The 18,610-nt window shown below is 35.1% G+C and overlaps 2 protein-coding genes across 2 annotated transcripts in view; one reads left to right on the forward strand and one right to left on the reverse strand.

Moving 5' to 3' along the window:
• LOC142350815 (acetyl-CoA acetyltransferase B, mitochondrial-like) overlaps positions 1 to 18,610 on the reverse strand; it is a 406,383-nt gene that overhangs the window by 65,154 nt on the left and 322,619 nt on the right. The window lies entirely within an intron of this gene.
• LOC142351038 (uncharacterized) overlaps positions 766 to 18,610 on the forward strand; it is a 38,179-nt gene continuing 20,334 nt past the window's right edge. The window contains exons 1-3 of the mRNA XM_075403099.1: positions 766 to 1,450; positions 6,688 to 6,917; positions 8,004 to 9,601. Coding sequence (XP_075259214.1) covers positions 1,250 to 1,450; positions 6,688 to 6,917; positions 8,004 to 9,384 — 1,812 coding nt within the window. The 5' untranslated portion in view covers positions 766 to 1,249 and the 3' untranslated portion in view covers positions 9,385 to 9,601. The remainder of the gene's footprint in view (positions 1,451 to 6,687; positions 6,918 to 8,003; positions 9,602 to 18,610) is intronic.

Genomic DNA, 18,610 nt, shown 5'->3' on the forward strand with positions numbered 1-18,610 from the left:
TTGTCCCAGAATTATGTTGTTATAAGCTAATGATTTTTAAGACTTTTGAAATTATTTGGTTTAAAAAATATTGATCGATTTTTGAATTCTGCCTCATTATTTCTTCTATTTGTCGACTTCTTACCTGGTCCCTTTATGGAATGTTTTCTTCTGCTGTATAGTTAGGAAATATTAACTTTGTGTAGTTAAGGTTTTATCTGATTGCATTTTGACGTTATTACTAGGTGCTTCTAAGTTTAGATATTGAGTTTTTGCCTTGAAATTTTTGTTTTGGCTTATTTTGTTGTTTGTTTTTTTTTCTCGCAGTCTCTATAATGGCAGAACTCGTGAGTGTTGTAATGGGGCATGGCATTATGTAATTCAATAAGTAGTTAGGTTTTGTAACGTTTTTTTATTTCAAACATCAGCTTTTGTTATCTCTTCATTTGGTTGACAATTATGTCAAAAATGTAGATGAGTTCGGAACATCATGTGCAAACGCACATCAACGAGCCTCCTTGTTTAAATAAATTCTTTTATTTTTATTTGAAAAAAGTTTTTTTTTGTGCTTATAACATAACTTGTAGTGAAAGAAAGCATCATGAATAACGTATATCCAGACGAACAGTTTTGAATACCCAAAGAAAGAAAGTAGTTGCGGAATTTCCAAAATTTGGAGTTTTTTACAAAACTTTTTCACAACTAAGTTCCGAAAATATTTCTTTCAACTTTGTGCGTAATACTTCGCAGTCACTCTGCTTGTTTTCTCAACCTTATATGGTTTTAGTCTGTGAACAAAAATTTGAATGAGATTGTTTTTATTTGTTACAATTCTTTTGTTTCTACTGTGTCACGCAATAATACGTATTGTCTTCGTTTGGTCCACGTTTATGAGATCTTTCGGACGTATTTCTGAGAAAATACTTTTGCTATAACCATGGTGCAATTTTTATAGAGAGGAACTGTCGCAATTTCAATACAGCGCTTTTAAGAACCGCGTTTAAATAGCAAAAAAATATATGCTTCCAATAACAAAGCATCTGTTACGTTATCCCGATTTTTAGAGCACGCATATTTCTCAGAAAACGCTGCACAGTAAAAATTACTAGATTCAAGTAGATTTATTGTTGAAAGCTTCCGAGAATCTGAATTAGTATATGCGTTTTGTGCTTGAAGGCGAAACCACCGAATAGAAAAAAATAAACCGTTTTAGGAAAAAAAACAAAAAATATCAACTAGACGGTTAGAACATTATATTGGCGAGCTAGTAATGGCATCAGCTAAAGGCAAACAAACACAGGGGGTAGTTTGTACTGGATACAATTCACCCGGAGGCTGTAGAATGGGAGGACAGTGTCCTCAGCAGCACTTCTGTAAATATGACTGGACTGGGAAATGCAAATATGGAGACAACTGCAGATTGGAGCACATATCCAGCCGTCACCTCAAAGACCAAATTTCAAGGAAACAGGTATGGCCAATAAAACATACCCGAAACGGCTGATGGAGAATTGATTCCCCAAAACAGATATAAGAAAGAGCACCCGTGCCTAAAGCGCAGTGACAATCAGTACTGATTCAGAACAATTTCAGATATTGTTCAACTTTCAGTACTGAATCAGGGCAATTTCAGATCAAACTGTGACGTGATTACTGAATTTCTGAATCAGAACAAAATTCAGAGAGATTATTATGTATTCGTCTGAATCAGAAGATAATTCAGAATGATTCACTGATTTAGCTCTGAATCAGACAAATTCAGTGCAAAATGTGACCTGATTTAGACTCTGACTAAGTATTGATTTTCACTTGGAGTTAGGTACGGGCATTACACCGCATTTTGCCGAGTTTGGCACTTTTTTCTGCGATAGCTGATAACATGTCATTTAGACATAAATAAATGAAAAGCGAATTTCTAAAAGATACTCAAAAGGCTCTCAGATTATTAATTAAGGATCAAGAGGACCATGCGAGTGTAAATCGATCATGACTTGAGGAAGAAGATATAGATTCAGGCGACTGTTGAGTTGGGATTAGTTACTGACATCTTTGAGCTTTTTAGTCATTTTGCCAGGACAAGCAGTTAATTTTGTTGAGACAAATTATTTTAGAGTCTTCGGCAATTTTAATGTTGACGCGCTTCGTCATTTTTCTTTTTTTTTGGGGGGGGGAGAGGTGGTGGGTCACTTGGAAATCAAAGACGAGGTTGGTTACTTGCGTTGAAGTTTTAGTGCGTATGTCCTTGGTGTAAATTTTCAGAAACAAGCGCTTTTCCGAAAAATGAGGGGTAAGCAAACAAAAGCTGCAACTAGAAGCAAAATTTCTTGCAAGCCGCAGCTTCTGATTCGGTGATAAAAGTGTCGGCTTAGAAATTGAAAAATTGGATCGTAGGAAAGTGTGAGGACAATTCTGTTAATTTTGGGTATAGCCATTAATTTTCTGCAATTTCATGAAAGGTTTATGGGTTTTGGTGCACGCTTTTGTCGTTTGCTTCCATTGCACAATTTTAAATTTCTCTCTGCAATGAAAATCACTTGTTGACTGTCCTTTCGCTCAACTCATTGTTGTTTTGGGCTCTTTGCATTGTATTGTTTGTCTAGTGATTTTTTTAATTATTACAACTGTGTTCACCTATTGTTTACAGAGCATCCATTTTAATAAGTCCTATTTTTTTCTGTGACAACTGCCAGACCACTATTTCCAGTGACAGTGGTTTGTCTAATGAGGATCTAAAGTGATGTTGAGTGATGAACAATTTCATGTCCAGACTTTCGTGGGTTCAACAGACTTTTGTGCGTTCATGTTCAAACTTTCTTGCGTTTTTTTGATGTTTCCAGACTATGTAAATTTGAACGCACGACGTCCCCCTCATGCGTTCATCTTTGGTCTGGACAAATCTGCTTCCGACTGGGACCTCAAACTGGGTCATCTTTTCGTTTGAAATTTATTCCATTGAAAGTTTACCATACCGATAGGATCTTCGCGCGCTTTTTGAGCAAATGATTTTTGTGCTCAGTACTTTCTTCTACTGAAAGTTGATATTTTGTCACCCGATGTGAGCTTGAGGCTAGAGGGTGTAATCTTAACTGGACTGAGATGACGACTAAGCAGCGGCGTTTTTGTTTTTGTTCTCACTGCCTCTTTCAATATTTTCAACATGAAAACGTATGTTAACGTTTGAGCCTCCCACATCTACGGAGTACAAGCCATCATAGTAAATCATTATGTACATATATGGCACGTGCGTCTGAGGGGTGCAAATATTATGCACCTTCTAAGCGGGGCGGGGGGGGTTCAAACGGAAAAGATCCTAATAATCAGAATTTTTTCTTCTGAAAGTATAGTGCGGAGAATTCAGACTTCCTCGTTCAAACAGAACTTCGATCTGACAAAGTCCTTAAATTAGTTTGAAAGAGTTCCAAGGTTTAGCAAAGATAAGCTTTCTGTTTTTACTTTTTCATATGCACTCTATGCGTCCTTTAGCTAGCTTTTGCGCAAATTTTTGACTATACTGTTCTACTTCTCAAGCTGGCCTCGTCATCGTGGCTTTTTTGTGGTCTTTTTACAGTCAGAGTTGACAGAATTAATCTAAAACTGCATTCGTATATTTGACACAGTGGGCTTCAATGTTTTAAAATATTGGTGCTTAACATAAATCAAAATGCTTTCCTTGTGTATTCTCATACAACGTCATGCCTAGTGGCAGAAAAATTAAATTTTTAATTAAACATCACGTTTGCAAAATGGCTATTTAGATTTTCAGTTTTCCACCGTATTTACGATGTGATTTGACATTGCTGGTTTTGCTTTAATACCGTCTAGTAGTCTAAGTTTTGCTTCAGGGTCCCTCAAACCTGAGATAAACTTTATTTTTACCAACTCCTCTTCGGGGTTGGCCGCTGTTTTCAGTTTTTCGAAGTCACAATAGCGTGATTCTTCTCTAAGACGTGCTAGGAAGTCGTCGTCTGACTCCCCTACACCTTGTATAACGGACAGAAATTTAGACCTTTCTGCCGTTACTACTCTCTCTTTAGGAGAAATATAGTTTTGAATCGCCAATCTGATGTCTTTATACGGAGTGTCTATCAAATTCCTAGGACTCATTAGGCTCCTAAGTTTAATAATTGCATCTTGCCCGCACATACTAAGGAAGAGATTGGTTACCTGTAGGTCCTGTACAGTACTGTCGTTGTTGACCTTGTCCTCTTTCTTTTCTGCGCGACATTTCGCCACAAAAGACATAATCCACGCAGTAGCTGATTCTGCATTCTGTAGATCCAAAATTTGTTTGTCTGTAGCTGGTCTGGACATCATTGTCGTGGTCGATAACACGGGTCAAAGAATTCAATAAGTTGAATTTTAAATTAAATTTTGAACTGAAAATATACAAAAGTTAGCTTGTATTTATAGTGGTTATCTATGCGAAAATATACAGAGAAAATTTAGATTAGCTAAAAATATTTTACATGATTGGCATGTGAATAGATCTTGACTCCGAATCCCGGAGGTGATTTTCTATTTTCATCAACATTTCATGAGAATCATATATGGCTCGGGTACAATCGAGTTCATTAGTTGGAGGTCGGTGGATGTTAAAATCAGGTTTCTGTTGGTGGGAGAAATTGCTTCTGACATATGATTGATAGGTCAATAAGATAATGATAGCGCCAAAACAAAATTAGAATTGAGTTTCGTTTTGTGGCCATTACTTATCGACACAGCAATAAAGTTCGTCAGGTAAGTTCTTCTTTCGTTCTTTGAAACTTTAATAAAGAAAACTTCTAAGTTTCTTGATTTTTCTTTGAAACCATCACACGATTTATATGAAGGTTTCTATATTTTGAAGACTTTATCGCTGATTGCAGTGAAGAATGTGGAAAAAGAGTTATTTCAATGAGATTAACAGTAATGTTGTGTTAGAAGTTATCAAAGTTTTGTCGCTTCCATTAAAGTTTCTGTTTGGAAATTGCAAAGACATTTAATTTGATCACGTGTAAAGGTGTACAAGGGTCAGTAGATATGTTTTCTTAAATTTGTTTTTATTGTGTTCTCTGCGACGTAGTGTGCGTGATAACAGCAAAACTGGCATAAAACTGAGTTGATGCATCCTCGTTTTATGAACCTGCATTTTTTCAGTATCATTTTATAGAGAAATGATGTTTTTCCGCCAATTCAATGGCCAAACATTTCATATATAACCCCGTATGAAAATATTTTTAGTCTACTTTTTTTAAATTGAGTTCAAAGTAAGCGCAACTATACAAACCGTTCTTTCCATTATTTCACTTTATATGATTTTGATTATTTGGTCAATTTGAAATAAGTTAGCCTGTAATATATTCCAGCTAAATTGCTGTCAGCCGTCAAATTTAATTAGATTTTAAATTCCATTTTGAGTTATATCTATTTATACACAGAAATCATTTTACTTTTGAGACAACGCTATGCTTGTCTCAGCAAGAGAAAAATCTTTTCTTTTTGTGTTGGTCAGATGAATTAGGCCAAATTTGGTCAAGTAATAATCAAGCCGTTCAGAAAATTGTAGGTCCGTGGCCTGACGCTGTGCTCCTAGGTTAAATATTTTCTTCACATTTTGCTTAGAGTCTTTAAATTAACTAAAAATTATGGACCAAGAAACAGATAAACAGAAGAAAATTTTGACTGCAGGTAAATGGAGTGATGGTTGAAATTGATATGAAAAAGTATTAACAGGGACTCGAGGGACGGAAACAAATTTGGCAAATGAATTTTGCAAAATAACATTTGAATTTCCCTCTGGAAAAATATTTTAAAGGAAAATCCTTGGACTTCTAAACTCAACAGTTCCGAATTAAAATTTGTGCTGACCAGTTCACTATATGCGAATGCTTTGTTGAAAAGTTGTTAACTGTTTTTATTCCGACGCATGGCGATTTTTACTGGTTTCTTAAAAAATTTCCAATTTCTCATGCTCTCAATGCCAGTTTTATGCTCTACTTCCACTCTGTATTTCCACTTTTTTTTTTGCACAACCTAAAAAATGCTCCCCAGAGATTCCACGTCTGGCTTTTTGTACAGCCTAGAGAAGGATTTGTTTTTTGAACAGTAAGGGCTTTTTACACTGACAGAATCCAGAACTGCTACATGTTTGCAGCATCTGTTGTGTTACTCAAGAAAATTTATTTAAAAATCAAAACCATCTGTGTTCCAGAGATTATGGTTGTTTTTTCTCCTCTCATATGAGCAGATTTGTTCTGGCGCTCAAAAGTGGCTTGGTAATTACATGCATTTGGTTTTTTTTGGTTTTCTTGGATTATTTTACGCTCATTTGCCGCTTAATCCAAGTTATCCTTCTCACACCCGCCCGCTTATTTCTTAATTTTGAAAATTATGATGAAAATGTTACCGGGATCTTTTCCGTTTGTAACCCCCAGTACGTTATGCGCCCCACAGTTAGAGAACACAAACCATTACATAGTAAATCATTATGTAAAAATATGACACGTGCATCTAGGGGTTGCTAATAATTTGCGCCCACTACCCAGGTTGCCCGAACTTGGAAAACTTGGTATGGCCGTAGTACGGCACCGTATAAGTCTTTGATCAAAACCGTACTAAGATCTTGTTAAGCGGGGGGGGGGGACAGAAACGGAAGAGATCCCATTTTTGAATACTTCCGAAAGATTAATAGTCTTGGGCTAAGTTTTGCGCATTTTGCTATTATTCAAGGTACTACCTGCTACTTGCACGTTCTACCAAAATAATGCCTGCCTAAATGGAGATGCATGCATACATCTGCACATTTGTCAGTTGCTGGTGATGCAAAAGTGCCCAAGAAAGGAGAATTGTAACAAGGATCATATTCTCATTGACAAAGACGAAAAGTTATTGCGTGGGTATGGACTGAAAGGAGGCAAGACAGAGATGCTGGTACAATACGTGCGCCTCATTTCATTACAAGGGAAAACTTTCTTTCCCCCCTCCGTTTTATTCTCCTGGCCAAAAATTCAGTTTTCATTATAATTTGTTAACAAGTTAATGCGCCTTTTTGTTCTGATTACGTTATTTGCGCAGCATTCAGCAAATAAGATTTGTACAAGCTCTCATAATTCTCAGCTGTCATTACACAAGCCTTCACACGTTTAGTTGTGCGACCCAAGACCGCTCTGATCAGACCATCTAGGTTGCACACCAGTGGTGTGGTGCGACTCAAATTACATGGTCTGGGAAACGCTTGAGTAGCACAATGGTCTGGACAATGTTGCATAACGGTCTGGTCAGAAGGCAAAGTCTGGGAAATGGTCTAATCAGAGCGGTCTTGGGTGGCAAAACTAAACCTGGGCTCATTACGAGTCGTTTGACCCTAAATTTATTGAGCAAATTTCCATGCATCTCTAAAAGAACCCCACGAACAATCTTATTATATGTATTCTTAATTACCCCTTGTGGAAAACGCTTACCTTAAACTTAATTGCCGGTCTTCGAAACATACAAGCAAGAAAACGTAAGCAGAGTTCATAACAAAGAAATTTTTAAAGAACTTACTAAAGGTTGTGATTAGATTTCACACTCTGAACGTAAGTGCATTTAGAGGATTGAATGTAATTACAATACACTCGCTTTGTAATTATAATCCATCCTTAAAGTAATTGAAATTCAAGTTCAGTGTTATTAAAATCCATGTTTACAGCTTTTATGTAATCAAATTTTGGAAAATTAAAGTAATTATAATTCCCTCTATTTTATTTTTGATCACAAATATCCCCCCCCCCCCGCTGTCACTGAATTTCGATTACACAAAATTATTCAAAGTACTTAAAAGCTACGTTTTAAATCGTCCAGCTAAAATGATAAGTAGATTTCACGTGAATTCTACTTACGAAAGATAGCAAATAATTGTCACAAATTCGCAAGCGTTTTCCACCACCCTCGTAGGGAAGCGAAGTTCGCTTAGGGTCAAACGGGTTGGAATGTTTATTCTTTTATAAACGTTTAAAGTTGTTAATTAATTATATTTGGCCGTATTCTAACGAAGGAGGGGGGACAGGTCCATCGCAAGCAACAAGTTCAGCGGGACCTCGGAATCCATCAGGACATCCCAACTCTGGGGCTGTTGCTAAACGACATTTTGAGCAACCCAATTGTTCAAGCGCTCGTCCACAACTGAGGCCTAAATGGGGCGGCATCCCATCGGACAACGTTGAGTCGGGAGAAATTGTGAAAAGAGAACAAGCAATTAAAATGATCTGTACCTATTTTCTGAAAGGTAAATGTAGCTACGATGGAAATTGTGTAAAAATTCATCCGGAGGGAAAGAAGCCTTTCGTGTGGCGATACCGGATGATATCTGGAAGTGAAGAGAGTTGGGAGCAGTTTGACCCCAACACAAACGTTCAACTGGAGACAGCCTTCTGTGACCCTAGTCAATCTACGTGTCGCATTAGATTTCGAAACACTGACCTTTTAGTTGACTTGAGAACAAAAGAAATGAAGGGTTTGAAAAATACCTTTAATGTTGAAAGATTAGTCACTTTGGGTGCCAACAGTGGGTGGAAGTGGTATATGCAATATCCTGAAAACGCATCTAGCTGGAAAGATTTTTCAGGCCCACTTTTGGATACTGGAGTCGAAACATCTGTTCATTCTGACTATTTAGAAAAGTCGTACAACCGTTTCAAAAATCAAAAGATGCCAAAATTCAACATCGAATTTAGCTTAAAAGATGGTTTGTCAAAACAGCTGGAACTTAAACTGGAGATAAGCACAAAATACGATGCGCCAGAAATGACAGCAGTGACAACAGGTGGGAATGAGGGAATAAGGAGATTTAAAGTAGAACGGAGGCCAACGAATCATCATCTGGTGCCAGGAGGCGGAATTGTTCAGAAGATCTGTGACTACCACCCAATTAAGCCATGCCAATCACCCAAATGCCCAATGCAGGGATACCATGTAGCGGACACTCTTTGGGTATATAAGGAGTCAAGAGAGACCCGTTGGAAACACTTCAAAATGGATCTTGGAAAACAATTGGAAAGAGATTTCTCGCAGCCTAGCGTGACCAGTACTAAGGTTGATATTGATGAGAATTTGTGCCTAGAACTGGCTTTGAATGACAAGTCAGACTTCGATAGTGTGACAGTAGTGCCAGGCAACTACGAAGTAAGGAGAATAGCCTACAATCACCCAGAAAGTACTGCTCTGACATCTTACACTTGGTTCTGGGAGGCAGACATTTGCCGGGAGAGGTACGCTCAATTGCTGTCCAGGGCCGATGAAGGAAACAATGTTGAAGCTCACCGCAAACTTCTGAGCCACATTTACGAGGGATACGCGTGGTGGATTGAGTTTGGCGGAATTAATGGAATGGAAAGTGGCGCTGGTTCCAGCAGTTCTTCATCCGCCAGGCCTTCTGTGAGCCCCTAAAGTGTGGAAGAATTATTTCAACTGCTTTGTAAACATGAAAGGGATAATCCAACTTCAGCATCTAAGGCTGATGAAGAGAAAACGAGACTCGGACTTGATTTTGAACAGATGGTCCAAACTGTCTCAGATAGCAACGGTAACAGTGTTCAAAGACGATTGAGAAGGAGACTTAATTTTGGTTCCCAGCAGCAAAGAGAGGCCGAGAGAGAAATACCTGGTTGACCAAATCTACTTACCATATTATAGATAAGTAAATTATATATACATAAGTCGTTAGTAAGGTTCGATATATATATATATATATATATATATATATATATATATATATACATATATATATATATATATATATATATATATATATATATATATATATATAGAGAGAGAGAGAGAGAGAGAGAGAGAAAGAACCTCACTCACAAATTTTAGCCATAAAAATCACTATGAAGGGCATCATAAAGAGGACATCATTAGCACTCCATATTTTTTGTATACCAGGACTTCGGCGTACGAAACTTGTCGTAAGCTGGAGTTAAGATTGAGTCAAATTTGACGCTGGATGATTTAGCTGGACCCGAGATGTGACACCAGACTTATAGGTGCGTGCAGCTATTCCGCAGGAAAGCTAAAGCAAATTTAAAGTTAAATTAAATTTATTATTTTCGTGCAATATTACTTGTTCGTTTTGACAGCTCATATTCAGAATTTTATTGGCACATTAAATCTGCTTGTGCTTATAACCCTACAATTTTTCAATAATGAGAACCCGGACTGAACGTCAAACCATAATAAGTACTGATTCACAGAAATTGCAATCCTTGAATCAGTACTGTGTCAGTACTGTATCTCATCAAGAAAAGTTTTCAATCAAGTATTGAGCGCACTTTTAAGTATCGCTTCTCTTTCGCTTTGTAATATGAAAGAAAAAATCCACCATTTACAATGACTTGCTTTCAAAACTATCCAAGTTGAAAACGAGAATTACAATAAAATGCAAACTTTCCTCAATCTTCAGTTCATAGAAAATGCGTAAAGTTTGCGTATGTCTCCCTAATATATCAGTTATTGTCACACTTTTCTGTCCATTGAAAAAAATTGGTTACCGAGTGAATTTACGGAACAACTTAATTTGGTAGATGCTCTCATATCAGAAATAGGTTGACCAAATTAACGCAATATTTCGTGTACGAAGTATGGCCAATTTTGAAATGCACTAATTATAAATAATGAATTCTCAAAACTCTACTTTGCTTATTAATTGCGCAGAGATCGGCCAAGACTTGACAAAGAATACGCCAAGACTTGATTCAGACTTGGAAACTCTCGAGCAAGTCTTCACAAAACTTAGGTCTTGAATTATGACGTGATCGTACTGATTCAAGACACGTCAGTTCAAGACGTGTGTTTCACTGGAGAAAAAATGATCAAGACTGAAAATTCGATCCGGAAAACCTTTCTGCAAACTTTTTTCAAACAAAGGTTATAAAGCAAGAGGAATTTCTTACAATTCTTCCATTTGCAGCTGAAAGGACTTAAAGCAACATAACATAATTGTGGCAAATAGAGCAACAATCATCAGAGAAAAATAAACGGAAAACAAACCACATAAACAATTACAGAATTACACAAAAGTTACTTGAAACACTAATAAACAACGAAAAACTTGAAGAACAAGAACAATTTGGTAGCGAAAACAATAGGAGACAAAGTTAAGTTCAATGTAATCAACATGTTCATGCAGGCAGGAAACACGATCAGCCCAAATTGAGGAATTTTAATCGTAAGCATTTTGTTTGTTGAACTAAAAGCGTTCCCAGATATTTATACAAAAAAGTCGTCTTTGTCATCTTTGGATAAAAAGATCTCAATAAAACAAGAAGGAAGAAATCAGTATCTGCAATTGTGGACAATATGCCTGCGAAGATTTCAAGAGAAATTTAAATTGTAAATAAGAATTCACTAATCTGTTAACAAAAAAAGCTGTAAACACAAAAGAAAGCAAAAAGAAAAACGGAAAACCTGGAAATCATCAAACGAACGGTTTTATTCTGGAAATTTACCATTCTAAGCAATTGGAAACTAATATCCATTGACTGGAAGAAAAAGTCAAAATCAGTTTATTTAATGTAAAATTGCGTAAGAGAGAATATAGATTGAAATATTTTATCAGTAGACATACTGCGTATTGCACAAATTACTGAAAATCCCCTCATGCAACTCAAAAGATAGATTATAAACAAGATATTTTATGTCAATGGGATGAAGTTATAGATGAAGGGAAGCTTTATAGTAAATTCAATACGTACTGCGGTCGGAATGTGAATACTGTTTGTCCCAATTGTAGCACCTATTGCCCGGGCCGAGGTGTCAACGCTAAAAAACGCAAAATTATGTAAGATTGGCGTTGAATGCGTTGAATTTATGTAAGTTCTACGCTTGAGCGTAGATCTTACATAAATTCAACGCCAATCTTACATAATTTTGCGTTGAATTTTGGCGTAGATCTTACATATTTAGCGTTGAATTTTAGCGTAGATCTTACATATTTAGCGTTGAATTTAGCGTATATCTTACATATTTAGCGTTGAATTTAGCGTAGATCTTACATAAATTCAACGCATTCAACGCCAATCTTACATAATTTTGCATTGAATTTTGGCGTAGATCTTACATATTTAGCGTTGAATTTAGCGTAGATCTTACATATTTAGCGTTGAATTTAGCTTGGATCTTACATAAATTCAACGCATTCAACGCCAATCTTACATATTTTGCAATGAAATTTGGCGTAGATCTTACATATTTAGCGTTGAATTTTAGCGTAGATCTTACATATTTAGCGTTGAATTTAGCGTAGATCTTACATATTTAGCGTTGAATTTAGCTTGGATCTTACATAAATTCAACGCATTCAACGCCAATCTTACATATTTTGCGTTGAAATTTGGCTGAGATCTTACATATTTAGCGTTGAATTTTAGCGTAGATCTTACATATTTAGCGTTGAATTTAGCGTAGATCTTACATAAATTCAACGCATTCAACGCCAATCCTACATAATTTTGCATTGAATTTTGGCGTAGATCTTACATATTTAGCGTTGAAATTAGCGTAGATCTTACATATTTAGCGTTGAATTTAGCTTGGATCTTACATAAATTCAACGCATTCAACGCCAATCTTACATATTTTGCGTTGAAATTTGGCTGATATCTTACATATTTAGCGTTGAATTTTAGCGTAGATCTTACATATTTAGCGTTGAATTTAGCGTAGATCTTACATAAATTCAACGCATTCAACGCCAATCCTACATAATTTTGCATTGAATTTTGGCGTAAATCTTACATATTTGGCGTTGATATTTAGCGTAGATCTTACATATTTAGCGTTGAGTTTAGCGTAGATCTTACATAAATTCCACGCATTCAACGCCAATCTTACATATTTTGCGTTGATATTTGGCGTAGATCTTACATATTTAGCGTTGAATTTTAGCGTAGATCTTACATATTTAGCGTTGAATTTAGCGTAGATCTTACATAAATTCAACGCATTCAACGCCACTTTTACAAAATTTTGCGTTGAATTTAAGCGTAGATCTTACATAATTAGCGTTGAATTTTAGCGTAGATCTTACATAAATTCAACGCAGTCAACGCCAATCTTACATATTTTGCGTTGAAATTTGGCGTAGATCTTACATATTTAGCGTTGGATTGTAGCGTAGATCTTACATATTTAGCGTTGAATTTAGCGTAGATCTTACATAAATTCAACGCTTTCAACACCAATCTTACATATTTTGCGTACAATTTTGGCGTAGATCTTACAAACTTAATGTTGAATTTTTTGAATTCCATTTCAGGCCACTTTATGATTTCAAAAGCTTTCTTTTTTTTTCTTCAAAAAGTCAATTTTTTTCACTGTTTTGACCCCTATACTTCACAGGTGAGAAAAGCGAAGTCAGCAAAATAACCACTTTTTAGTGCTCTTTTATAGTGCAAAATCGGTTTAAGACCATTTTACGATTTCAAAACTTTTCGAAGTTTTTTTTTCGAAAAATCTATTTTTTTCACTGTTTCAACCCCTATGCTGCAAAGGTGAGAGACGTGAAGTCAGAGAAAAATCATTTTTTAGTGCTCTTTTATAGTGCAAGATACAATTGAGACCATTTGATGATTTCAAATTTTTCAAGTTTTTTTTCCAAAAATTAATTTTTGTACTGTTTCGACCCCTATACTGCACAATTGAGAAAAATGAAGTCAGCAAAAGATAACCATTTGCTCTCTTAAGGTGCAAAAACCATTTCAGCACATATTAGGAATTCAAATTTTTTCAAAATTTATAAAAAATTTTAAATTTTTCCCATCACTTCTCACATGATAAATGCGTTGAATACGCTGAAATTATGTAAGATTTCGGCTTAATTCAACGAAAAATATGTAAGATCTAGGCTAAATTCAACGCAAAATATGTAAGATCTACGCTAAATTCAACGCAAAATATGTAAGATCTACGCTTTATAAGGATATCGGCTCTTGAGGAAACCAAGGTACGGTGGCGCAATGGTAGAAGAGGCGACAAGTAAACAGGAGGTCAGTGGTTCGAGTCCCATACCAAGAGTTCTACGCGTTGATTTTTTGTAAGATCAACGCTAAATTCAACGCAAAAATATGTAAGATCTACGCTAAATTCTACGCTAAATATGTAAGATCTACGCTAAATTCAACGCTAAATTTGTAAGATCAGCGGTAACTAGCGTTGACAAGTTGGAAAATTCCCCGCCATTTCTTACATAATTTTGCGTTGAATGCGTTGAATTTTTGTCCTAAATTCAACGCATTCAACGCAAAATTATGTAAGAAAATTGCGGTGAATTTTCCGACTTGTCAACGCTAGTTGCCGCTGATCTTACATAATTTTGGCCAAATTCCTCGGCCCGGGTGGCGAAAAATTTTTATTTAATTGTTTTTAATTTTTTATAAAAGTTTTAAGCAAAAATTGATATCAAAAGCTTTCAATTTTCAATTTAAAATGCAAAAAATTACTCACTTCTCGAAAAACGTAGCCAAAACTAAAGAAAAGATAACACGTAGTTTGCGAATAAAAGTAGATAAGGGAACACAGACTTTGAAATTAATATGATTCCCGTGACCAAAATTTTGCATTTCAGCAAGTTCAACCGTAAAAGTGGCAGCATAACACTGTATAACAATCATTGTCCACGTATAAGTTACAAGCTATTAATTTTACTCTATCTGATGCCCTACACTCGAGAAACAGATCTGGGTAGAATTACTTTTTCATTAAACTTTTTTTGTGTCAGCCAACATTTTCTTTAATTTGTACTGGTTTGGAATGAAACCTCGGCATCAGATATCACATCTTCAGCAAATTAAGGCGAACTGTTGGAAAAGATGTAGCTTTCTAGAATTTGAAACTTAGAAAACATTTTGATATAATTGTTACAATATCTGTTGAAATATTTCCAAAGGCCAGTCAAACATTCAGGTAAAAAAGACGTATTGAAATCAAATCAAGAAATAAATCAAGGCTGAGTTAAAAGTACCACTGAAACGCTATCGTAAATTGTAGCAACAGTGAAACACAAAAATCAAGCACCAAGCATTTAGATAAAATTTAGATGCAGAACGTTCTTTCACCCCCTATTGGCGTCTTACCCAGTAGAAAAAGTGATATCGAAACAGTAATCAAATTCTCCAAATAAAGCTCAGAGCTTGAAAAGTTCCACGGAAGTATTAGATTGCGAAGAGTAATTTTAAAAGGATCTTTCATCTTCAGAACAGCGTTATAAATAAAAAAAAATGTTTTTCATTTTAGAAAGTGGGTTTCAAGCTTTCAAGTTAATTCTTTCAAGCTTTCAAATTTGATTTTGCGAAAGAAAAAAATGATATCATTGGAGAGCTGCGGTGAAAAATCAGTTTTCTGAAGTAACGTTTTTGGAACTCTAGCGGAGAGATCAAGGATAAAATTTCTGACAAAAAAATTGATGTTTTTGGCATTTTAGTTAGCTAATGGAATCTTGTAAAATACATCTCCTAGTGACAGAAAAAAATGTAGATACGGGAACTTGCCTTTAGGAGACATGACAAATTCAATAATCAATACATTGAAAAAAGATCAAGAAAACGTTTAGGAGAAAAACAAATGAAAAACATTGGCAACATCTCAAAACATGTATCTTTATTATGACACTTTAAAAAATGTGAAAAAGTGAGTATTAGCCAAATTTAATACTAACTTTAAACTTTAACTGTTTAGTATGGTCACATTTATACCAGAAAATTGTCTCGTTCATTTTCATTAGAGAAAAAAAATTGAAATCGAACAGAATTATATTCCGGTATGAACTCATTTGATTCACATTCTGTTTGTGGATGGTAAACTGATGACAAAAACTGAAAAACTTTAGAGATAAATTCAATGTTCTTTAAAATCCATTGTTTTGCGTTTTTCAAGCAAATTTGAATGATATTAGCGAATTATGATTTTTTAGAAAAGGAAAAAAAAATAATGTCAATTGAATAAAAATGTGCCCAATCTTTCCCGGTTTTTTTTTATTTTTTGTAAAAAAGTTCATAGAGAAGACATAGAACTTTTTGATAATCACAGTCATCCATTTGTTTTGGTGTAAAAATTGTTTGTAAAATCATTTGACCGACCTAAAATTTTTTCAAGAACATAATGAGCTATATTTTTATCCGACATTCACAAATTTCACAAATATTATTTACTTTTGTTCTGTTTTATTCTCATATACAATTTTTTGTCAAAGTTATTGGCCAAATTTTGGGTGGGCATGGTTTTACTATTTTGACCAAATTTATTTCAAAAAAAAATTATAAAAAAGAAAAATTTTGAAAAATATCTCCAACCTTTCTGTTTTTTGGGCAAAATTTTTTTCTTGTGTCTGTTTTCTTATATCTACATGAAGAAATTTCCACTTGCTTGTACTTAAACAATTCTCACTATAGGTCTCACTGTTCAAATTTTATTGGCGGAAGACTATAAACTAAAAATTTCTCTGCAAAAATTTAGGACAAAAAGTTTTGCAGCTCCAGTTTTTTCCTTTTTGTGGGAAGAAGGAAGGCAACAGATATTCTGACCTCACTTTGTTGTAATTTTCATTATGTTTTATACTGATGTTCAATGCATGACAAACAATCCAAATATTTTATCATTAATTTTCGACATTTTTCCTATTTTTATTTTTATTTGATTGGTTGAAATGTTATGTGCAAACACCCATCTGCTTGGTTTAATTACAAAAATGTTTGGAGATTCCTGTAAGTTTTCGAGACTGGATTATGATGTCAATTTGGACCTATTTAAACAGAGTAAAGTGATCTATTCAAATCGCACTACGAATTATTTCCAGATCTGAGTTGACAACTTGAGCTTATTTGAATTCACGATTTCACTAAATAAAAACGGCCTTTAATTGCCTCGAAATTCCCCCATGGGGAACATTCCACATCGCAAGTGGTATGTTCTCATTTCTTTTTTTTCATTTACCGCTCAAATGAGGTGTAGCAGTAGAAATACTGGATGCACACCTCCAGCCAATCAGATACTGAGAAGACACTATTCTCTCTTATATAGCGCTGACTCGACTAACTCCAGTCAGTCCAATAGAGTAGTTACACGATGAGTATACCTCTAACTCTGGTGTCACTCTTTATAACCAACGTTATAATTGAAGTTTATCTTCAGTGGTTTTATAGCGTCGGTTAGTCTGAGAGTTATTGGTAAGCCTACTTCGCGCGCAGAAATAATTAGCTCTAACTCTTTATATCTTAAGCTGTAAAGGGAACCCAAATAGGGTCTACCTTAACTGGTGTGACCAGTGAATCAACAAACTCTAACCGTAAAAAGAACTCACAAAAAACACAACCTTTTCTTTTAAAAGAGAAACTTAGAGCTAACTTTTATACTTTTATATTTAAATAACCTCTTAAATTTAGAAAAAAAAACAATAACACAGTTCCAACAGAAATAACTAAAAATAACGAGCTAAAAAACACTCAAATTCAAACAAAATGAGCCGTGACACTGGCCAAACGTCATCACAATCGAATCACTTTCCGATGAACTACAATTAGCTGTTCTTACGTGACATTAAACCTTTAAAAGTATCACATTATCAAAACCAGGATGAACTAAATGTACTCTTAAAAGCAGTACAAAAATTTAAATGCCATTATTTCTGTATTGAGCAACAGATTCTCCTCTCTCTCTACTTGACAAGGCTTCACAAGTCTCTCGAACAGCTTTCCTGTCATATTTAATTGAGATCTACGGAACTCAACCCACAAAAGGTACAATTTTTTTTATCTGTGATCCTTTCAATGATGTTTATGCTTCACTCTTATATGACACTTTACTCAATCCACTATGAGACACTTTAATTGAGTTTCTCAACGGAGTGTACGCGGACTTACAGCCATCTGATAGAACTGGTGCACTTAGAAAATCGTCATTTCAATTCTTAAAACGCCTAGCATCAACATTAAATATTGCCAATATACAATCACAAAAAGAAAGCGTACTCAAATCTGCTAGACAGGAAATCGAAGGTTTTACTCAACTTATGAAAATGTTTATTAGCTCAGTAAAAAATGCAAACCCACCAGCGAAAGAGATATTAGATACTCTCTCACTTTTATCCTGGTACATACATAGGTTATGGAAGAGGCTCGTACGCCATATTTTCCCAGCCAAAAAAACTAACCCTCACATACCAGAGACATACCCTCACTTAATGGATAAACTACAAGAAACGCTGCAATACATCTTCGATTCAAATTGGTTTCCAGAAGGTATAATAACCATTACAAAATTACCATTAGAAAATTATACAAAAATTAAAAATTGACCATGAACAAATTCAATTGCAAAACCATATTGCTGAAAGTCAACCATTTAAATTTACTAATACTACAGAAAATACAAATCCATCTCCCGAGGCGTCACCAACTGACAAAAAAATGGAGACTATAATACATTCACAACCAATGGACTCAAATTTAAACGATACCACAGAAACTCAATTTAATTACTCATTACTAGATGATTGAAAACATCAAATAAAGTAAACACTTTATCACTAATAGACCTAGATAATAAGTATAATAACTATAACATTAGTAATTCGAATATCACAGAAATCAACAACCCAATAACTCGACTGAGCTAACACACA

The sequence above is a fragment of the Convolutriloba macropyga genome, chromosome 12, assembly GCF_964194025.1.
Source record: "Convolutriloba macropyga chromosome 12, txConMacr16.3, whole genome shotgun sequence".
In the NCBI taxonomy this organism is placed as follows: Eukaryota; Metazoa; Xenacoelomorpha; order Acoela; family Convolutidae; genus Convolutriloba; species Convolutriloba macropyga.